Source organism: Dreissena polymorpha, chromosome 2, assembly GCF_020536995.1.
Source record: "Dreissena polymorpha isolate Duluth1 chromosome 2, UMN_Dpol_1.0, whole genome shotgun sequence".
Classification (NCBI taxonomy): Eukaryota; Metazoa; Mollusca; class Bivalvia; order Myida; family Dreissenidae; genus Dreissena; species Dreissena polymorpha.
Genome location: NC_068356.1, coordinates 101,178,639 through 101,194,193, shown reverse-complemented (window position 1 = coordinate 101,194,193; position 15,555 = coordinate 101,178,639). Strand labels below are relative to the sequence as shown.

The window sequence follows — 15,555 nt, the reverse complement described above, 5'->3', positions numbered from 1 at the left end:
ACATCTCTTGTTTATATTTTCAACAACCACGCATGCCTGATACATGAAATAGCTGTATGTTTTGTCTAATACATATTTTTTAATAAATACAATTTGAACTGCTTAATCTATTTACTTGCAGTGACATGTCAATCATGTAGACACAGCTTCACATAAACCCAAAACAAATGCTTATGGCGTCCAGAACCAGACATGACATTCTTCGGACATAAAACAAAAATTCGGATGAAGAGCTCTTGTCTCTAAAAAAGGAATATTCCATTGTTGAATTGTTTCCAGAAATCTTAATCTGTATTGACTGATATGACATGATGTGTATATTGTTATTCATGTTTTATTCATTGAATACACATGCTATTCCAACTGTTATAAAAAAAAACACCATGTAAATATTATAATCATTAACATGTTTATAACATTACTAAAAAAGTGCACCAGTAAATAACAGTTTTCACATAAATTACAGTTTTAAGGGTAACTAAAGACTTGATTATTTAACAGAGCATCATATCAAGGATGTCTTTCAGTACAAGCATTATAACATATAGCAAATGTATGTAATTTTTTATTTGCCAAGCTTATAGTATAACAATAATATCCATGTTTATATACTCTACACTCTCTATTATTAGGTAAAAATACATTGTACATTTAAAACCCTACTTGTTTATGTCACTTTTAGGATTCTCATTACTGATCTCCAATACCTAAGACCCGATGGTCAGTTGGCAAAAAAATCACTTGAAAAAGTGTTAATAGGGAAAAGTACCTTCAGTATATGATCTTTTCATGCAGCTCGGATAAATATGAAGAATATTTAATTACACTTTCTTTCGCAAACTTATAACATGGTATTGGGTGTTTACTTGAACCAACGCATGAGGAAGCAAAAACTGATATTTGGGTGTGTAGTATAGCTCTACCTATTTGGAGAATATATAATATTACAGCAATATATCACTTTAAATATTTATAACTATCACTTGATGACATTTTCAACTTAACAGTTCGATCAGATGCTGCCTCTTATTGACTGCTGCTCCTGTACTGGTGTGTTGTTTGTAATTGCAGGATACATCAGGTCGCCAACTTCTACCTCTATCAGCAGACTGAATAATTTCAAGCACAGGTTGTGCAGGCGCACGCCAACATTTGCTGTTTAACAACACTTATTTGGCTTGAAAGGCAGGCATCCATCAGTGCAATGTAGACATCTTAAAAAGTATCAAATCTTTCTTTAACATAACACTTAGAGTCGAAAAGATTGTCCGCCTTCTTAAAAAATCGTCAACAATTTTCTACATTTTAATTGACTAAATTGTGCTGTTTCCACCGAGGTTTATTTGATGTCAATATAAAGTTATACTGTTTGTTCATTTATAATAATTGTCAATAGCCTATAAAAACCTATTATTTGTGTCTGTATTAGCCTTTTATACACAATGCCATTTAAATACACTGGAACAATTACTTTCATAAAAAGGGGACAAGCATAATGTATATTTAAGAGTTCAAATTAAATGCTCAGATATTGCTGTGAATTGATCTATTTTGTAAATTAATGCAACACAGTCATCTCTAAGCCACTGCTATCAAACACCAAAGCATCATGTTTTGTACAAGGCAATTTTGACACAACATCAATGAACCATAAACAAGAGTTCATGTGTAACTTAAGCTCAATTTGTGATTGTTGGCTCGCACTACTGACATGTACCCCGGATACTCTTAAGTATGTTTAAACGTACCCGGTTGATATAAGACTGTACCCAAGTTGTATTCGCGCCAAAAATCCAATGTGGTAAAACGCGCTACAGATTACTGTAAAATAATATTGTTTATCTTAAACAAACTTCTCTATAAAAAAATGCATCAACATGCTTTTTGAGTATGAGCTTCAATTATATAAAGGCCATTTAACAGAAAATTGACATTTATAAACAATAAGTAATTTTAGAAAAATAACCGACAACGACCGATTTAGAGTTAAAATTCCTGGGTACGTTTTAGTATATATACCGTACCTGGGGTACATGTATGTATACTTAAGAGTACCCGGCGTACATGTAAGTAGTACCTGAGCCGACAATGACCAATTGAGCGTAACTTTAGACAATATTTCAAGATATTACTGATAGCTGTATTTTCTTTAAGCATTAAAGAACAGAAGCTTTATTACACAGTGCTCATGGTGTCAATTTGTGGTAGTTATGTTATTTGTGCATAAACATATCTGTATGTTTTGTCTAATACATATTTTTTTCAATAAATACAATTTGAAATGTCAAATGCTATGTAAACAAAGGGGAAATACTCTATATGTTTTGGGGTTAAATTCTACGTATTTGACATTTGAAAATCAATGCAAATTAGCAATTATAATGCTGTAAAACAAAGGTTTCTTAATAAAAGTTCATTTTACTGTCAAAACTGACAGCAGATCCCAAACCAAAATCGCAAGCTTTTCTAACATGCTTGCGGCAATCTTGCCGCAAGCTTGCGGAGGAAGCTTGCGCAAGCTTTGAACTGGAACCTCGCGGCAAGCTTGGGCAAGCTTGCCCAAGCTTGCTGATAATTCTTGTTTTGCAAGCTTGCGCAAGCGTAGAATTGGAACCTCGCAGCTAGCTTGCACGAGCTTGCGCAAGCTTGCTGATGATGTTTTTTTTGCAAGCTTGTTATAAATAACAATATAAATAATGACGGTGATACCAATTCAGTTATCAAAATGCCCAGTTCAAACTCTGTGCATTCTATAAATAGGCTGCAAATGTTTTGAACCATATTTTATAGTTTAAATAACAACAATTCAAGAACAAACAACAAAATCATAATTTCCACAAATTATTAAAAAAATTGGTCCCTACAAAATCTGCTTTTTTTGTTCTATGTTCCTATACAAGCATCAACACAGTTTAAAATGTATAAGTTTAATAAAAATACAAGCAAACTGAAAAAAATACCATCACTGTTACTGAAAATGTCATGCAGAAGCTCTTGTTGTATTAAACATATAGATACAATATTAAAAGAAAACACAATTATTTAGAAAATCAAATGAAAAGGTTTTGTTTGAGAAAACCACCAAAATGATGTCCATTCCAAGTTAAATGTCTTCAGAGCTCCAGATAAGGTTTTGTGAAATTCTTAACGTTACTACCAGATTTTCAAAAAGAATTCTTAACTCTGAACTTTTATTCTTAACGTTACTACTATTTAGTTTTGGAAAATAATTCTTAACTTTTCTTAATGACCTAAAAATAAATTATAATGGTTATTTTCATGCAAAAAATCAAAATAAACATACTAGCAACGTTATTTATAAGAGTCCAACAGTGTCTATTCAGTATTATACAATTTTATTTTTCAAATACCTTCAAATGCCCTAACTGTGCTTAGATTGCTTGACTTCGATTATTTTTTTTACATATTTCACAATTAAAACGGGTCTCCCCTTCAATCTTTTCAACAATTAGCCACGGGAAATGTCCCTTGGCCACTCGTTCAAGGTTTTATGCCCCCCTTCGAAGAAGAGGGGGTATATTGCTTTGCTCATGTCGGTCTGTCTGTTTGTCTGTCTGTCTGTCGGTCGGTCGGTCTGTCCACCAGGTGGTTTCCGGATGATAACTCAAGAACGCTTGGGCCTAGGATCATGAAACTTCATAGGTACATTGATCATGACTCTCAGATGACCCCTATTGATTTTGAGGTCACTAGGTCAAAGGTCACAGGTGAAGGTCACAGTTACTGGAAATAGGCATTTTAAGGATTTAGCATGGTTCAAACAAGGGAAACCACCACCACCACCACCACCTGGGGTGGTATTCCAGAAACACCTTAAGTCATTTCTTAAATAATTTCACTTAAGTTCAAAATTACAATGTTTTGTATATCTTACTGGATAAGAAATCACATGTTTTTTTTGGTATTCCTAACATAAAATAGACATAATTATGTTATTTTGATGCAATTCGTGATGCCAAAATATTTAATTAGGACATGAAACACTTAAGAAAATTTTAAAATTTAAGGATAAGAATAAAATTTAACTTAAGATACTTCTGGAATAAGACCCCAGGACTCGAACCACTGACCCTTGGAGTAAAAGTTTACAGCTCAGACCACTTGGCCATCCGTCCTGACATGATGATGAATGCCAGAGATTTTGTTTGCTCAATTGGGAAAAGTACTGGTACCAGTTGAATTGGGAAAATTGTGCATGAAAAACCCTGAAATTGGGAAAATTCACGTCATGAAGTCTTCATATTGGGAAATTGGTGTACATTTATTTGATTTTATGATCCCAAATTGATAACTAAATGTTGTCAAGTTGTCAATATTATATTTTGTTAGGTTCAAGCCATTTTAGAGCAAGTTAAATGCTCAGTATTAGTAACATATCTACAACAATTTTGCAAATCTGAGAGAATATTTCTAAATTTTGTCAATTTATCAAAACGTGAACAGGTGCCTTTAAAGGGTTCAATGAAGAAAAATCTGTCAGCAAACAGACATTTCTTTAGCAAAATTTGCAGATTTAAAACAGTTGTCTTATTTGGTGAATGGCTGAGCAAGTCCTGCGTTTAGGTATCATGATTTAAATAAAATTTTTCGTAGAAAAACAGAAAACTGTTATGGGTCTTGATTCAAATGCTGCAAGTCACTCTTTTCACATGAGGTTGTTTGACCCTTTTTCACGCAGAAAACCACATTCAAAAATGGCTACCCACTATATGCAACCAGCATAAGACCAAAACCAGTTTAGATTAAATGCTGATTGCTGCTTATGATTATCTTACTGTTGGAAATAAAGCTTTTGAAACTTTAATCTATTAAGAAATATCTTAATTCAATCAGATTTTTTAACGGACTTCACACGCGTCAAAATACATATATGAGCAGGATAGGGTTAACCCTTTCCCACACAGATGCAAAGTGAAAACAGCTATGTGCAAACAGCATAAAGCCTGAACAGCCTGCAAATAACTCGTAGTCTGTTCAGGTTTTATGCTGTTTGCTGCTAATCAGTATCTAAGGTTTGGAAATGAAGCCTTTAAAACTTGAATCTAATAAGAAAGGTCTTTAATTAAAATTTAATTGTCTAAGGGACTACAAATACGTCAAAATACGTATCTTAGTGGTAAAGGGTTAAACAAGAGTAAGGCCAAATAACCTTGGTTCATTTCAGAGCTTCAGTCAAGCTGTCTCCACGACGTCAGATGAGGAGGACTCCATTGTTGGCTCCACCTCCACCATTGAGTCGCCTAGCAACAAGAATAATCGAACAAAGACCAGCCAATCCATGGAGACTGGGAGTGACCTTGAAAGTGTTCCCATATCAGCCGAATCCATGGCCGAGATCTTGATGGCCTCTGTTGTTTCTTCGACGTCAAGCATTGTTAAAACGGACGCTCATGCTCGACCAATTCCGTCTAAAATTCGTAAACAGGAAGTGAAGGTTTCTTCAGCCGTTTCCAGTAGTGTCCCAGTATCTGTTGTGTCTAACTCTGGGATATCACAGTGAGTAGACTTGTGTATAATTATACCCAAGGAGGGTGCGGTATAGAAGAATTTCTCTGTATATGTCGGTCAGTTAGGTTGTCTGCATAAGTTTGTGAAACCAAGTACTTTTTTCAAGCCTGTAAATTAAAACGTAAAAAATGTCATATTATATGAAGGGAAGATGTGTGAGCCACTTTTTAATGCTCTTTGCGTCTACTGATGCTTAGAGGCATTTACCTTTTGGTTGGTCTCTCTGTTCATTCCTCTTTCTGTCCTAATGAAATTATTTTAAATGACATAATTCACCTAACATTAAAAATGCTTCCTCCATACCCCATATACTTGGATAATCGATTATGCCTTTGAACTTTATCATGACACCCACATCCTGACCTATTTTGATCTTGACCTTGACCTACTTTTGGATGAGAAAATATTTCAGACGGTCCTAATTAGTGGTTAACCCTTAACGACTCTTTTAATCTAAAATACAGTACTGCTTGTTACAAAACCTATCAATATGACCACGTCACCTTAACCTCATTTCAACCTTGACATTGACTTTCTTGTTTTAGGAATTTAGAAGGTCTTAATAAAGGTTTACTCAAAATGACATTTTTTTAAAAACGCTTTCCAACTCAGAAGCAAAGTGATAATGGCTGTGTGCAAACAGCATAAAACCAGAACAGCCTGCGAGTAACTCGCAGTCTGTTCAGGTTTTATTCTGTTTGCTGCTAATCAGGAACTAAGGGTTGCAAATGAAGCTTTAAAAACTTGAATCTAAGAAGATAGGTCTTTACTTAAATTGAACTTTGTAAGGTACTACAAATGCGTCAAAATACTTATCTGCGTGGGAAAGGGTTAAAATTAATACATCTTGCTACAAATCTTTGATACTTGAACGGTAGTTATTGGATGCTATCTGTGACCATTTTCAACACACCAACATCACATTGACCTCATTTCGACCTATGCATTCACCTACTTATTGCTTACGCTGATTGAGGTCAAATTTCTTGGTTAATCCAAATTGACCTTTGCACAATATAATATAAATTACTTAAAAATATATACATTTAATACTTTCATTCAATATTATGTAAACTAACATTTAATGACTTCCTTTTGTCTTTGAAATGGACCTACCTTTGAGACTTAAAATTATTCAAATGGACTAATGAATCAATACTGATGTGGGCTCCTTCTCGGGCATCTGCGGTCAATGAACACAGGATCTTGTTTCAGTGAACCACTATTTCCTGAATCCTTCTTCTTTGAACTTATCAGAAAGAGCTCTGCTAGAGTATAACTCACATTTATTACAAGTCTGTGGATTCATTTGCAAAAATAGTAAACAGATAATGTAAGAATGCATTCAAACTCCAAATTATTGTTGTTTTCGCAGTTAAACAACAATATGCAAGTATGTTGGCTCTCATCTAAATAATTTGAACTTACTTTTCTAAGGAAATCTGTCATTTTGATGTCCACTCCATTTATAAATATACACAAAGCCGCTTAATTTAAAAATATTTTCAGAAATTATAGTACCCATGTAGCTATAATTAGCATGTTCCTGTATTCCAGACTGGCCACTCAGCCTGCGCAGGCAGTTCAGTCCAGCCCCCCGATGATAGTAGTCCTCATGCAGCTCCCTAATGGCCAGACTATTCCCGTGCAGATACCCGTGTCCAACATTGCCTCTTCCCAACCACTGCAGAACCTCACCGCCCAGTCGCAGAATACGCCAATGATTCTGCACCAGTTCAATCCAGTGATGGCTGCTACAGCATCTAACATCGGTCCACAGATTGTAACCAATGGAAACACACAAGCTGCAAAATTTCCAATTTTACCGAATGCCGGTATGTCATCAACGTCCAACGGTGGCAGTGTGTTCATCACTTTACCAACCACTTCCACTGTTGCAGCTAGCCCCGTAGGCTTTAGTCTGCAACATTGTCACACTGGGGGGCAGATCTTACCAAATCTGGGATCCCAGCATCAAGTTATGATCCTCCCCACCAGCTCGGTGGTTTCGTCCATGCAGAACATAGCCCCTGTGGCGTCTGTCAGCTCTACCTATCAGACTGCGGGGTCCTCTGGGACAACATTCTCAGGCAGCCAGTCATACACTAAAGAGGTAGGTAACAGATTTCGTATTTACTAATGCACAAAATTAACCATGCCATGAGTTTAAATTTCTGACAATATTAAAAAATAAAACCTATTATCTCGGCTGGGGAGGGCATATAGTGATCGCACTGTCCGTCTGTCCGTCCGTCTGTCTGTCCGTCACACTTTGCGTTTAGGTTTCGAAAAATGCTCATAACTTCTATGTCCCTTGAGATATAAGCTTCATATTTGATATGCATGTGTATAGGGACAAGGCCTTTCCATACACACACAAATTTTGACCCCTGTGACCTTGAGATTGAACTTAGGGTCCGCGTTTAGGTTTCGAAATCTGCGTTTAGGTCTTGAAAAAAGCTCATAACTTCTTTCAAGCGTTCATAGGGGGCATAAGTCATCCTATGGTGACAGCTCTTGTTTTGTTTAAGTTTGGACCCGTCGTGTCGCGTTTTTTTAGCTTGTCCGACTGTGTCGGCAACTGAACATACAATATCGTGTAAGATATTTTCTATAATGTCTTTCTTAACATTCAATTTCGGCTCACTTTACGTACAATATGTTAAAAGCGTGTTTTTGCAGGCTTTGCAGTTTTTTAGGACACGCTCTGGGCGCCGGAATTGTTTTTTGATAGATAGACTGTACACGCCGCTTTTATTGGAAAAAATGCGCTTTGTTAAACAAACCCGATAACCATTTTATATAAGCACCGAAAAGATCTTTAATACGCGAAAAGAACTCAATAAAAATCGATACAAACCGATGTAAAAATAATATTCGTAACTTGATTTGTAATTCTTAATGGTACGACAAGATTTTAAAATAAATACGTAAAGGACTTGAAAATAATTTGTAATTACGAAAAATACCACCCTTATCTGGAGCTCTGGTCTTATTCCAAATGCTCATAATACAGTGTTAAACATATGTAAATACACAATCAATGCTCAGTGTAAGATTTATAAAATTCTAATGAAAACACTTTCAATTTATAACTTGTTAAGGATTTAAACTGTTCACAGTATTGTTTTATATATTAATGTTTCCACCCTTGATTTTATAAATTGGATTGTGTTTGATTCATTTTCCATGTTTGATAACTTCTTTTGTTTAAGAAGAATACAAAACATAACCAAGAAGCATTTTTGCGCTGAAACTTTATTACCAAACAACCTAATTTTAAAGGTGGAAAAAGGTTCTAACTTGAGTTGGAACAGTGTTGCATCAAACCAAAATTCCCCATTCCTACAATTTATAGTGGGCAAACTGTTCTAACTCAAATACTGTTCAATATCTCTTGTATAACTTGTAATATTATTTCATTTATACTTATTTATATATTGAAATGATATTTTGTAGTGATATAACCCAAAATATGTGTAAGATTTCAAAGAGTTTACACAAAAGCAAGTCTTTTCTTTTTCCTGAAAAGTTTTGTGAAATTGAGCTAGTACAGTGTTGCGCTGAACACTCGATATATTGTTGAACTGTTGAACAAATCAAACTTTTTACTAAATTCACAGGTAACTAAAGAGTTATTTGGAGTTGCAATAGTTTTGCAAACACAGGATTTATCTTATATCATTCATTAGTTTATGCAAAACTATGGTAAGTTTATTTAAAATAGCTTTGCACTAAAGCAATTTTTAGTAAAATGTGTATAATTGTGCAAAAGTATGGTAAGTCAAAATTGTCATGAAAACCAAAAATTAAACAAAATAATTCTTTATTTTGAGGTATATATTTTTATAATTACTAATAACATTAATGGGTTTAAAGTAGGAATGAAGAACTCAATAAGATAATGAATTTGATCAGTTATTATCTCGACTATTAAATATGAAATATATATAGTGGAGCTATCGTACTCACCCCGGCGTCAGCGTTCCCGATCCCGTTAGCGTTTTAGCGTGCAAATATTAAAGTTTGCTTACTACCCCAAATATTTCCTATGTCCTTTGACATATTGCTTTTATATTTTGCATACTTCTTATCCAACATGACCCCAATCTATAAACAAGAGCAGACAACTGTATCAAGCATTTTGACAGAATTATTGCCCCTTTTATACTTAGAATATGCATATTATTGATAAATCTATGTTAAAGTTTGCGTACCACCACAAATATTTTCTATGTCCTTTGACATATTGCTTTCATATTTTGCAAACTTCTTTACCAACATGATTCCAATCTATAAACAAGAGCAGACAACTGTGTCAAGCATTTTGACAGAATTATGGCCCATTTTATGCTTACATAATTGAACATTTTGCTTAAATTGCCATAACTTCTTTATTTATGATCACATTTGATTCATACTTTGACAAAACAACACCTGACATACCACAATGCACTCCACCTTAACCATCCCCCATGCCCTACCCCAAAATCCCCCCCCCCCCCCAACAAAAATAAATTGTTTTTTCCTTATTTTTGAAAGATCATCTATTAAATGACCACACACCCACATTATACCGTCCACCCTGTCTCCATGATGGCTTACGTTATACTGTCAAGCACTCGAATAGTCGAGCGCGCTGTCCTCTGACAGCTCTTGTTTCAGTCTCCTGTAAAGTTTTGAAAATATGAGTATAACTAGTTTTGCACCAAGCCCTTGGTTTGCTTTTGCATGAATATACAATGAATTATAACATGTGACTTATAATTGTCATAAATTAAAATGTATGTATGATCAAATTATCAATTTGAATAACATAACTTCTTGTTCGAATTGGAAATGCAATATTGATATTATGTGAATTAATTTCGCTGTGTTACAAGGACAACACAATTTAACTATAATTGAATTTGTAATTTATTGTAGCTATTAATTACTTTATGTAATTTCTCACTGAGGAAAACTTAAGGAAAGAAAATGGCCAATTTTAATCTTGAATTAAAATGTTTTATTTTTGATGAAAGTTTATTCTCGTTCAAAGTTGTTGCTATTCCATTTCTAAACATAGATTTCTGAGCGAAGTTACTTTTCACCTTTTTTTGATTGGTTGAATTGTAAACTCGAGCATTGAAAGTTTTGAAAATTAGTTCATACTTGCTTTTGTAAGCGTTGAACACACAGTGTTACACAACTTGAATTTTCCAGGCCCACCCTCCCAAATAAAAGTAGTTTTGTGAAAATCATTACATATAATAGCCTTAATAGGTCATTGTGAGATTAGAGAATTGATATTTTGTTATTTCTTATTTATGAATTTGCTGTGTGTCTTTCTTCATATAGTGCTTTGCATTTACAAAATTGTCTGTTTGTATACATATTTAATACTTGTTTTCAGCTTGAATTGTTATTACAGGGCTTTTGTTTCTTCTTAGAGAATGGCTGTGAATGGCCATTTCACAATTCTAGTAAGGCCACTATACTTTACAAGAACGGCCATTTTAAACTGTGAAAATTGGACCTTTTGGGCTTAAAACTGTCAAAAACTGCCATTTCACAATTCAAAATTAAAATTTGATTTAATATTTATGCCACCCTTCGAAGAAGATGTTGTATATTGTTTTTCACATGTTGGTCGGTCCAACGGTCTGTCTGTCCACAAAATGGTTTCCGGATGATAACTCAAGAACGCTTAGGCCTGGGATCAGGAAAGTTCATAGGTACATTAATCATGACTGGCAGATGACCCCTATTGATTTTCAGGCACTAGGTCAAAAGTCAAGGTCACAGTGACTTGAAACAGTAAAATGATTTCCGGATGATAACTCAAGAAAGCTTAAGCCTGGGATGAGGAAAGTTCATGGGGACATTGGTCATGACCGACAGATGACCCCTATAATAGGGGTGTGATTTTTCTGCGGATCCGCGGATTTCCGCGGATCGGGTTGTCCGGGGTCATTTCCGCGAATCATGTAAATTTGGAAAAAATTGTTCGACCAATTCCACGTGCGTATTTCAAAAGCGGCCCGAAAAATCCGCGGCCGGCAAAAACTCATTCATTTTGATTACAATTAATACTGGAGACTTTGCATAAGTTTAATGTGATTTAATAAAGGTTTTCATAAATAAATCTTGTTAATAATAAGTTTAAGAGGGTGTTTATTTAATGTCTGTTTTAAGGTTTGTCATTGCGTTATCCGCGCGATTCCCGTAGTCAAAATCAGTATACAGAATTTTCCTGCCCTCAGACTTAACCTCAATCACACCCCTGCTATTGATTTTCCGGGTTCTAGGTCAAAGGTCAAGGTCACAGTGACTTGAAACAGTAAAATGGTTTCCGGATGATCACTCACGAATGCTTAGGACTAGGATCAGGAAAGTTCGTAGGGACAATGGTCCTGACTGGCAGATGACCCCTTTTGATTTTCAGATCAATAGGTCAAAGGTCAAGGTCACAGTTACTCGAAACAGTAAAATGGTTTCCGGATGATTACTCAACAACGCTTACAACATGTAAGCCTTGGATCAGGAAAGTTCATAGGGACATTGGTCATGACCGACAGATGACCCCTATTCATATTCTTAACGTATTCACACAATGGCTGCCACTACAACTGACAGCCAATTTGGGGGACATGCGTGTTTTACAAACAGCCATTGTTTACATAAGCAAGACAAGATATTGAAAGGGATTAGGTTTTTAAATGGTTTTAGATAGAGTTTACAAGTCAGACTATTGTTGATCTATATGTAAGTGGTTATTTGTTGAAAGAAAGTGTCAAGACAATGAAACTGTGCTTTTTGTGCATTATTTAACGACATTTTACTATAATGCAAGTATTAAGCATGCATGCTTTTACAAAACATGTTCTTAAAAAAAACTGAATTTCACAATTTTTACAAGTTTGCGACTCTTTTTTTCACAATTTTCAAAAGTTTGAGACTCATTTTTTCAAAATTGTGTAAAGTTTGCGACTCATTTTTTCACAAAAGGGGGCCAGGGCCTTTTCACAAAATAAGGACATTTTTTCACAAAAGGGGGCCAGGGCCTCTTCACAAAATAAGGAAAAAAGCCCTGTATTAACTAACATATTGTATTATACCTTTAATGCATTGAATGCTTGTATTATGCTTTGAATGTTTTTGCATGAATATTCTACGAATTATTATTACATTTGACCTATAATTGTCATAAATGAAATTGTATTTACAATGTATGATCAAATTATCTATAGAGCTGCAACGATTAACCAACAGCTCGATTCGATTCGATATTGATTTCAGACAGTCCGATACCGATTGTTTCGATTTGATTCATCTTGCAACCTAGTTTTATCATATATTCACTCTTCTGCCTCAAAATAAACATTTCTGTTTAAATGTGTTGCATGTAACCTAGATATCTTGGGCATTTGTGTGTTTGTTAGATATAGTTTGGTTGGTTCAACAGTGATTTAAAAACTGTTGAAAGTGGATAAAATTAACATTTGTAAGAAATATTTTGCAAGAAAATGCCAATTTTCTGACAAACTATGTCAATATATCAATAAAACACACAAAAAAGAATAGCAAATTGGGAACTCAATATTAATATCAATAAACTTCTGACTAGAAGATTTTGTTGACTACACAATAATATAATAAATAAATACATAATAATGAGGCTGGCGACTTGAGTATTGCACTGGTGCTACCTCCTGCTAAAACAACGTTATGTTTGCATTTGACATGTTACATTAGATTAGTGGTTGAGCCGGACTTAAGGTACGCCATGTCCGTGAAGCACAGTTTACATGTAGCTTGATCGGGAGGGCTACCATCCAGAAACCCAAAAAACTGCCACACTTTTGATTTTAGCTTCTTAAGCATCTGATAATTTCAATTTTTCGGCCACAACTTTTTCAGCCATTTTGACGCTTTTTCCGAAATTAGACCGTAACGCGCTTATTGATTGGATGACTACAGTAATAAGTAAGCAATCGCGCGCGTTGTTATTACAGGTAAAGATAAAACCTATACCTTCCCGTATCAAATAGTCAGAATACAGCACACTAAATATGTATCTTTGTCTATACGTTGAAGAATTGAATTTGGTAGGGTTGGTATTGTAATCGAATCAACACATTTAAAACCGATTTTCGATGCAGCGGATCGAATCGTTGCAGCTCTAATGATCTATTTGATTTACTTTTATAATTTACTTCTTGTTTGAATTGAAAATTCATAATGATATTATGTGAATTAATTTTGCTGTGTTACAAGGACAATAAAATTTAACTATTTTTGAATTTGTTATTTATTGTAGATATTACTTAATATAATTTCTCACTGAGGACAATTTAAGGAAAGAAATGCATTCAAATTGAAATAGATTTAAAGATAGTTGGTTAATGCCATTTTGAGCGGCTGTTAATAACAAGTAAGATCATATCAGAGTTTTTTATGGCCCCGAAGGAGGGCATTTAGTGATCGCACTGTCCGTCTGTCTGTGTTTCTGTCACACTTTTGCGTTTAGGTTTTGAAAAAATGCTTGTCCCTTCAGATGATATCTTCATATTTGGTATGCATGTGTATATGGACAAGGCCTTTCCATAAGCACAAAAATTATGTCCCCTTTGACCATGACCTTGAACATAGGGTCCGCGTTTAGGTTTTGCGTTAAAGTAACGAAAAATGCTCATAACTTCTATGTATGGACAAGGCCTTTCCATACGCACACAAATTTTGACCACTTTGACCTTAAACTTAGGGTCCGCGTTTAGGTTTTGAAAAAAGCGTTCAGGGACATATGTCTTCCGATGGAGACAGCTCTTGTTCACTCATATTTTGCTGAATGGGTACCTAAAATATTTGAAAACAGGAAATAAAAGATGCTCTGTTACAACTTACGGAATGAGATGAATATGTGTATTTATTGTTCCAAAACATAAGACTGTATATGGCACTTTAATTAAACAAAAACTGGAATAATTATTAATGTATTATCATAGTGACCTAATTTCAGTGATATTTGCTTACATTAAGAATGAGAATCGCTTGATGACATCACATTTTATGCACTCTGTATTTTGTTTTATATACATTTTTGCCATAGAAAATAGATTCAAATACAACAATAAATGAGTAAAAACATGCTTCGTCACTCCATTTAAAACTCTTATTCAAATGGGTAAATAAAATTCATGTATAGATTTTGTGTGCTTGTTTTTTTAGGTTACTGTTGGCGCAACTTTCCGGCTGGACAACACAAAGGAAGAAAATAAGACCTGTTCTGCATTCTTAAACAAGATGTCCTCCTTTGGTAAAATATATTTTGTGTTTTGCATTTATTTCAAAATGCTAGTTTTATTGCTATGTGTGTATAATAGTCACAGTGTATAAACCAATTGTATCATAATCGGATGTTGCGATGTGATTGTCATGGCGAAATGAATATTTGGCATACGTGCGTTGCTAGAAAGTTAAACTATTTTCCTTTTTTGTCATTATGATGGTCTTCAAACTTTGGGATGTGATTGTCATGGCGAAATGAATATTTGGCATACGTGCGTTGCTAGAAAGGTAAACTATTTTCCTTTTTTGTCATTATGATGGTCTTCAAACAGTTATTTATATTCAGATTTGAATGCAGATTTCTCAGGCATGCTGTTATGTATTGTATGTATTGAAAAAAAATGAAATGGGTTACTGATAACCGAACATCTCGTCGAATTGTCATATCTAGTTTTGAAATCTTTGTTGTACTGGCGTTTTTGCAACAAATAACATGAACTATTTATACATCAGATGTTAGATTAAGAATGTGCACTTTCGATCAGTACAATGTATTTTTTTAGGGATTCTTTCTTACATCAGATATATGCATTTAATACTACACTATACACTATACTACAGGGGATTTTTTTCTCCTCAAGAGGTAAATTTTCACCTAGACTTCATTTTTTTTTAAACTTTAAATACATAAGTTAACCTGATCCAGTGTAGAAAATATAACATATTGCATAATTAAATTATCTGTTGCCTTGAATT

The 15,555-nt window shown here is 34.4% G+C and overlaps 2 protein-coding genes across 4 annotated transcripts in view; one reads left to right on the top strand and one right to left on the bottom strand.

Annotated features, from left to right (window-relative positions):
• The window catches only part of LOC127868281 (beta carbonic anhydrase 1-like), a 180,277-nt gene that overhangs the window by 61,851 nt on the left and 102,871 nt on the right, over window positions 1–15,555 (bottom strand). The gene's annotated exons all lie outside the window — the stretch shown is intronic.
• LOC127868277 (uncharacterized) overlaps window positions 1–15,555 on the top strand; it is a 73,099-nt gene that overhangs the window by 5,107 nt on the left and 52,437 nt on the right. For both annotated transcript variants that reach the window (XM_052409906.1, XM_052409905.1), the window contains exons 2-4: window positions 5,186–5,517; window positions 7,087–7,642; window positions 14,740–14,827. In XM_052409906.1, the coding sequence (XP_052265866.1) occupies window positions 5,300–5,517; window positions 7,087–7,642; window positions 14,740–14,827 (862 nt within the window). In that variant the 5' untranslated portion in view covers window positions 5,186–5,299. The remainder of the gene's footprint in view (window positions 1–5,185; window positions 5,518–7,086; window positions 7,643–14,739; window positions 14,828–15,555) is intronic.